This window comes from Bidens hawaiensis, unplaced genomic scaffold (assembly GCF_021521415.1).
Source record: "Bidens hawaiensis isolate Kalapana, Puna unplaced genomic scaffold, B.hawaiensis_p1.1 tig00019799_1, whole genome shotgun sequence".
NCBI classification, from domain to species: Eukaryota; Viridiplantae; Streptophyta; class Magnoliopsida; order Asterales; family Asteraceae; genus Bidens; species Bidens hawaiensis.
The window spans coordinates 155,663-164,105 of NW_027493006.1; the positions used below are offsets into that span (position 1 = coordinate 155,663).

Sequence of the window (8,443 nt, forward strand, 5' to 3'; positions counted from 1 at the left end):
AAGGAGAAAGACAAAAATACCCTTAAACTAACGGCATAGCTGGATGCCGTTAGACGGATGGGACGTAATTGGCTAATATTTAAAACTATGAGGACTAAACTGACAAAATTAAAAATTGTGGACTGAAGTGGCGAAAGTAGCAAACCACATAGACGAAAATGGCCATTAGCCTCATTAATTCTTTCTTCTTCCATCAAATTTTTAATTTCTTCTTCCATGTTCCTTCCCTCGCGCCGTAGCTAGACATCCGGGCACCGCCCCACGCCGTCGACCGCGCCCGCCTGTTATGGTTGTTCACGACGCCCATTGCTGATTTGGCAACCAATTCACGCCAAAGGCTTGATGATAACACATAGCCTAATACATGAGAGGTGACTATGATTACCTAAGGATTATACTACTTGAAGCTCTATCCTCCTAAGATTCATGGTTTTGGCATGTTATCTTTAGTGTTATCGATTCCAACAACGACCTCGGCATACTCAATTTACCATTGTTATTCATTGAGGTTATAGATAGATAAGTGTCAATTTGAAGTAAACAGTGTACAATACAAGCATGTGTATTATTTTGCTACTCGGACCCCAGTGGTGCAACTTTTTTGTGAAATCATTAGGTTATCCAATTTCACAAGACGATAAACAAGTAATTCACAGTAGCACAAGAAGCTTCAAGAAAGGACATGGAATGGGCTTTTGGTGTTATAAAAGCTTGATGGGCTATAGTTCGACATCTAGCAAGGACAATGCGTTTGTCCAGAATTAGAAATATGATGTATGATTACATTATATTACATAATATGATCTTTAAAAATAAGATGCACTGATATGAACTTAACATAAAATCAGGTCCCCAATCAATGAAGAAGTAAATGATGAAATTTTAATGAAACTCGGTGTCAAGAAATCCATCACGCACTTTGATCATGCATCATGGAACGTATTGCAAACACCCACGTATAAGCGACTAGTTGTATTTTAATTTTTTATGTTTTGGTTTAGTCTTGCATATTTTTAATCAATGGACTAATTTTTATATTAGTTTCTATATTTTAAAACTAACTTTGTAATTTTACTATTACATCTTTATATATTTGAGTTAATTATTCAAAAAATGGTTTAGCGATATGTTAGATTAAAAGGATATTCATTTCCATAGTTTTGGGATGAAAAAGAGCGGGATTGAAAAAATCTCACATGTCGATATATTGCTTATGTAATTTGAAACAAGAATTGCTACTAATGACATGTAGTTATCGGGACTTTCATTATATATAACGTATATAAAGATGTTTCACTGTCATGTGGTGATGAAGGTTTTGAGTGGAGAAGAATTGTTCTTTCATCGTAAGTAGAGCATTTGGTAGCGCTTGTCAGTAGACCTTATAGAAAGAGATAGAAAGATGCCATAAGATCATGTGTTGGAAGCATGAAAAGATATCTTGATTTTTTAGACTTATCTTGGATAAGATATTCGCTAATATCGACAAGGAATCATATACGATGGTTTTTATAGTAAAAGTATCGAACAATAATGTCATGTATTTACACACAAAACCCATCATTCACCTAAAGTGATTAGTGACAAGTCGTATAAACATTACGTTGCATTGGCCACACTAAATAATCATGCTATCATCTACAAACTAGTGGCGAGAAAAAAAAATTGTAATAAGTAAATAACTTTATCCGTCACGTGTTTTTTTTCTATAAGGTCAATTCTTATTTTTTTTTTCTGCTCGTTTGAGATTATAATCTCTTCCAACTTACAGACATTTCATGTTTAATATGTTAATTTCCTATTATATATACTTCCCTTAATCGTTTTAATTTGAAATTTTTGCACACATTGTTCTTAGGACTTATTATCAGTGGCAAAAACATAAAAATCTACACTGCTGAGCAAAAGAACCGTACATGTGTGTGAGAGGGGGGGGGGGTCTCCTATGCTTCGCCCTTGCCTATCATCATTTGATCCCTAGTAAGTTTGCTTTAATTTCTTTGTTTTATTTTTCCAAAAAACACTTCAACTTGAAACTGAAAATACCCATTTTTCGAGGTAACTCAATGGCAAAGAAAACCCCATATGCTCGCGATCGCAGATGACACTGAGTAGCCCACTATAGTAAAACAAGATTATGATCAGACTCAAATTTGAGACCTCACGGTCTCAATCTCAAAAATACACTTTCCTTCCAATAACATTTGAACTAAAGCTCGATGACATAGTACAAACGTGAATTAAAATGATAAATGGCGAGTTGCGATATAAAAATGAATAAAAAATATAAATAAACAGTTAACTGAGTTGGTTAAAGCATAATGAGGCAGACCCGGGATTCGGGGTGCCGAGAACCCGGTTCTATTTTAAACTTAATTTCAGTGTACTTGATGGATGAATGAATGAATGAATGAATGAATGTAGTCCAATTATAAATTTACAATTTCTCGGCCAGCTGTTCATTTACTTTTATATTGTGGTCAATTGAAAATGAAAGATTCAACACAAAGATCAAGAGAAAAATGATTGTTCCGAAGATTATATATATATATATATATATATATATATATATATATATATATATATATATATATACTTAATAATATCGTTTTATACGTAGGTCAAACGCTATTCAAAGTTCTAACTAAATTTATGTAAATGTCATAATAATATTATAGATTGCAACTATCACCTTTACTATATTTTAGATATTCTAGAGCTAACTCTAATTTCCTGTCACGGTTTGCAAAAATTGCTATTTATATTCAAATGTTTAAATCTTGGTTGTGACACAGTGTGGTTTGTTATTTTTATCATTTGAGTCCACTTGACTAACATCATTAATACTATCTGTTAATTTATTGTAAATAGGCCATTGTCACCTCCACAATGTCTCACATGTTTCCGTCTTTGTGATGGTGGCATGGTGTATTTACTATTTAGTAACTCTATCTACTTAAGTCTCCTATACAACAAAAGTTTCAAAACTATACCGTTATATACATATTAAAAACAAAATGAAACTAAACAATTTATAAAATAGTCACTTTTAACAAATACCGATGATTATATATAATGTAGGGCTGAGATCTTATCTCTCTTAGTCTCGTAAAAAGTTGTCTTATGCATATACAAAACCTTTACCATATGCAATTTAGCACCTAAAAAATAATTGTTGTGTCATGTGTTACAATTCTAAACCATATTCTTTTTCCGTATTTTTTTTAGCTTCACGTTATTGCATTTATGTTAATAAAACATAATACACCAGATATATTAAACTAAATATAATATATTATGTGAGATATTTGAGTTTAAATATATCAAATTAAGTTAGTAAGTTTTCTTTGTAAGTTCAGTCGCACATCATCTCCAATATCATTAAATAATTTGTAATTACTAATTATTTAATATTTTCTTTATTCAACTCGTATAAATACAGTTTGTGTTGGTCACACATACCATAGCCTTGGGTATAGAATACATCCTCATTTTTTATTTTCGAACGACCAAATATAGAATACATCCTCATATATAAACAATATTTGTTTATGTTTACAATATTTTTTTCAATCCCCTTGTATACAACCATATGAATAATTATGAGCGCACATAAAAAAGTATGGAATAAGAATAATTACATGCGTGTATAAGGTGAAATAATTATGTGGAAATTATTGGCGACGACCTCTTTTTTTTTCTTTTTAAATTATCATTTGGACATTTAGCATATGCAATTATTTACAATAACTGTTCATTTTTTTTGATAAATTTATAGTCAAACAACCTTGATTTTTATTATGAATACATCTTGTAAAGTTGCACTATGCTCGAATTAATTTACTCAGTCTTGTCAAAATTAAAAATCAAATTCAAAAGTTCGATTTTTGTCAAGGTGAGGAAACATGTGATTAAATATCAATGCGTTTTGATTTCTCGATTTTCTTTTATGCCAATTTAGATTTTGGTTTCTCAAGTCGTCTAAAGATTTCTTAAGACTGGATTTTCATGTTTAGTGTTTTGTGTTTATTATTGAATAATTACTAATATTTTGAGCATGAGTTATTCAACGCTATCAGCTATCGTTTATAACCACAAAAATATTATGCTCACGAATACAATAGTTTGAATGATGAGGATTCTCATAGTTGTATAATGGAGAGTTGAGAATGATTTGACGCCGAAGTGATCTAAATATAGTTAGTAAAGAATGAAAAGTATAATGGGTTACCTTACAAATTGAAATTAGTTTGATGGATTTCAATTATATAATATTCTATATTCAAATAATTTGGGCAAATTTCAATTCATTTAAATTCTAAATTCTTTAATAAATTTAATTCCTTCAAAATAAATTTACGAACCGAATATGTTCTAAGTGATTTTGAAGAATGAACAGAAATCAGATACAACTATTGAAAACGTACGGTTTAAAATGATTTATGAACCAAACATGTTCTAAGTAATTTTAAAAAATGAATATTGAAATCGGTTTAAATGTCTTTTATTAAATTGACATGTTACTACGAGTACATTTGGAGAATCATTTTGGCATTGTACCTTTTGAAATTTAATAAAATGCCACAACTATATAAGATCCTTTCACGTGTTTCTAGCTTCAACATGGGAAAAAGAAACGTAGAAGGCAACGTTACTTGGTAATTACTTTCCAAGGACAACCAAGTGGTACTTGCAGTTACACTGTGTCCGTACATGAATTAAATTTGTAAGTTTTTTTTTAAATACTATGATGTTTATAATTTAATGAGTTTGAATTTAATATTACTTTACTCCCGTTACCATCCATTTATAACAAAATGTTATAAGTTTAAATTTGTGGCTTTGAATCAATTAAGTGTATACTTGTAATACCCATTCAATCTTTCATGCTTGTAAAGATCTCGTCTACGTGTCGATCAATCAATTCTTGATTATATTTGTATATTTGAAAAAACACGTAATATTCTAATCCGACCGATCTCGATTAATCTCTTATAATCGTGTTTAATCGCTACTCTCTACCGCACTAGCGCCTAGCGATTTACACAACACCGCCCCCTCTTGAAACAAAATGTACGTTGAGCATTATCTTCTAAGGGAATTCTCAAAAAGTGTTGACATCGGTTAATCTTCTAATTCTATTCATTTTAAACAATTTTCTTTTAAACCTATCTTATATAGAAATATATGTTTAACATGCATAAAATACTTATTGGTTTTGTTATAGAAGGAAGGTGAAGCATATATAGAACAAGTAGTTGATTGTGCAACAGCTGAGTTATGAAAATTTATGTGACAAGTCCAAACAAAAGTGTAAGTTATATCATGAGTTGGTCAAGACAAGAAAAGGGTTGACGCCACAAATTTTGAGAGGTCATGCCTGGTTTGATATTGGGTAATAAATCATTTTTTTTTTGTTTATAAAACATATAAGATGTAAATACAGGTCTACGACAAATTTATGATATATTTTGATTTAAAAAATCAGTTTTTTTAAACAAAGTTCTCTAGGTATATATAAAAAGGGTATCGTGTCTCTTGTATTCCATCTCCTTTGTCTTCTTAGGAACCGAAATCGTTGGCCTATCTTTTTGGCGATGGTGGTATATATTATACTAAGAGGATTTGGGCTGCTGTTTCGAATGGTTGGAGTTGTAACCGTTGAGCGTTAGCTATCTTAATGTGATTTTGGTTTTGACCAATTCTATCAAATTGAAGCCTTTTTTTTGTAAAGAATCAGCTCGAGGATATTTCTTTAACAATATGATGGGTGATTTGGAGACACATGAACGAGGTGACATTTCGAAAGATCAAGGGCGGAAAGGAGACGATGATATGTCTTGGATAGAGTGGCTAGCTTATATGTAATTTTTCAAGGCTAGTTTCTTGCACAAGTCATGGTTTGTAAATTTGATTAATATAAGGGTAATATGTAACACAAATATTTCTACAATTTAACAACATTATAAAAGTTCAAAAACAATGTTGGTCCGTGTATCCAAAAACAATGAGCACATGCTCAATCGTGAAGATTACAATTAAATGAAAAGAGTTCCTTTGGCTTTAATCTAACACTTCGTTTTATATTTATAAATTAATGTCATAATATTAATTTGAAATATGATTATTTCCCCTATGTACTGATCATTTGAAATATACTACAATGAGCTGTTCATGGCCCAACGTTAGGCATAACACGTGATATATTTCTCTTTTGAAAAACACTTCGAGTGAAACATATTTTGTAAAGATATGTGATTATCAATCGAATAATCACAACACATTATAATAGGAACAACGTGAAAGTATGAATATTCCAAAACTTTTGGATTCTGGAGTAACCACTTAACCAACAGGGCAAAGGGTGTGGGGGTCATGAACTATGTTATTCTGAATTATCTACCTTTCAAAATATTTTTTTTGTAGTAAGTCTCAAATTAACTATAATCTAAATCATTGATTTCTTCCATACATTAATTTTAAAAAATATGACAACTAATTTGTGAATCTTTTTATATAAGTGTGTATAAAAATCAAGATGTTGCATGAATCAACTAACAATATAAAGCTTTTACGAACTGACTGGTGTTTCGTTAACAAAAGCAAAATCTTTAAAATACCAAGGATTGAGAGGTATTTGGTTCAAGGTTTTTTAGAAAACATGAATTCTTCACTAAAAAACAAATATATAAAAAACTTTGTATTTTAAATTTAATATCCATCTTAAAATAAAAACAAAATAACACACCAACCATTGTATTAAAATAAAAAAATAAACACATGAAGTGTTTCCAATAACCAAATTTACCATAAATATGTATATAATCTAAGCCCCTAACATAATTGAAACCAATCATAACCACAACTAATCATACAAACCATACTTAAACATTGAAACACTAAAAATTTCAAAATTCCATTTCAAGGGCATCAATAATGTAAGATCCAAGAAACTTTAACCACCAATCCAGGGGCATTTTCGTCAATTCCCACTTTTTCACTATAATAACACTCACCCAACCCTAACATCACCTGTACGGTCTTCCATCTATATATACCATCATCTCCTCCATCACCTTCTCACAACCAACAACAAGAATATTATTAATCATTCATCATTAAACCTAAACCACCATGGGCAACAGTCTAAGGTGTTGTTTGGCTTGTGTTCTTCCATGTGGAGCTCTGGATCTGATCAGAATCGTGCATTTAAACGGCTACGTTGAAGAGATCACACGTCCAGTCACAGCCGGTGAGGTTTTGAAGAACTACCCTAATCATGTATTAAGCAAACCATGCTCTCAAGGTGTTGTACGGAAGATATTAATATTGTCAAACATTTCGGAGTTAAAGCGTGGGAGTATTTATTTCTTGATTCCGGCGTCATCCGTGCCGGAAAATAAACGAAACCCGGAAACAAAAGACCGGAAAAAAGCCAAGAGAGTTGCCACGGTGGCAGTTTCCGATGTGTCTGGTTTAAACGACGGCGTTTCGGTGTGTTCTGATGTGGTGGTGGTGTCGGAGAAGAAGAAGGCGGGTCACCGGAGAGCTCGCCGGACGGTGCAGGCCGGAGAATGGAAGCCTCATCTTGAGAGCATCTTTGAGGAATAATAATAAAAATATAATATAAAAGTTTTTTTTTTTTTTTTGGGTGGGGTGTATTTATTTTCTTGTTTAATTTCTTGTGGATAGATTTGACATTTTTTTTAAAAGTTGATGGCCTGTGTTTATGGTTTCTATGTAAACGAGGTAAATGTCTGATTTGCCCCGAGAAAATCACATCAAGAAGAGAGAAACGAGAGGAAATATGCCCCGAGTGAGTCCATGCATGTAATTTCATGTTCCAAGTTGTAATTATAAATTATAAATATTTTTGCCTTTTTTTAATGAGTTTACTGGCTTATTTTACTTTTAAAGTTTGTTTCCTATGTACATATAATTATTTTATATATTTTGAGCATTGGGTTAGTTCATAATCAATTTTAAACAGAAGACACAAATACATGTATATCTTGTTTTAATTACAATACATAAGAATCTAAAATTTCACTAGGAGCAGTTTCTTTTGTATGTATTTTAACAATTAATATATATATAATTTTTTTTTAAAAATCAACTCAAATCAAATCAAACCAAATTCAAACTTATTGATTTGGAACCGAATTTGAAATCCAGTTCAAATTCGAATTGGTTATCAGAAATCTAGTTTAAAATTAGTTCAATTCGTTAAACACCCACACTTTACTTGTTAACATCATTCTTTACATAAAATCTGTTTAGTTGGCAAGAAAGTGGTAAAAACGAAACTTTTATAACTAAGTTTTAATTGAACTAAAAGTTAACGAACTTTACACAAATTATTATTGTATATATGTAACAATGTTTAAGTTTAGCACAGAGGTTTTCATCCTCGGAAATTGCCATTATTTAGTTTCTATATACT

General features: G+C 31.1%; 1 protein-coding gene across 1 annotated transcript; it reads left to right on the forward strand.

Annotated features, from left to right (window-relative positions):
• Window positions 1-7,134: 7,134 nt before the first annotated feature.
• On the forward strand, window positions 7,135-7,611 carry LOC143559273 (uncharacterized). The gene has a single exon (XM_077047903.1). The coding sequence runs from the start codon at window positions 7,135-7,137 to the stop codon at window positions 7,609-7,611; it is 477 nt and encodes a 158-aa protein (XP_076904018.1).
• Window positions 7,612-8,443: the final 832 nt, after the last annotated feature.

Excerpts from the sequence above, each read along its gene's own strand:
- LOC143559273 (XM_077047903.1), top strand. The coding sequence starts at position 7,135 with ATGGGCAACAGTCTAAGGTGTTGTTTGGCTTGTGTTCTTCCATGTGGA.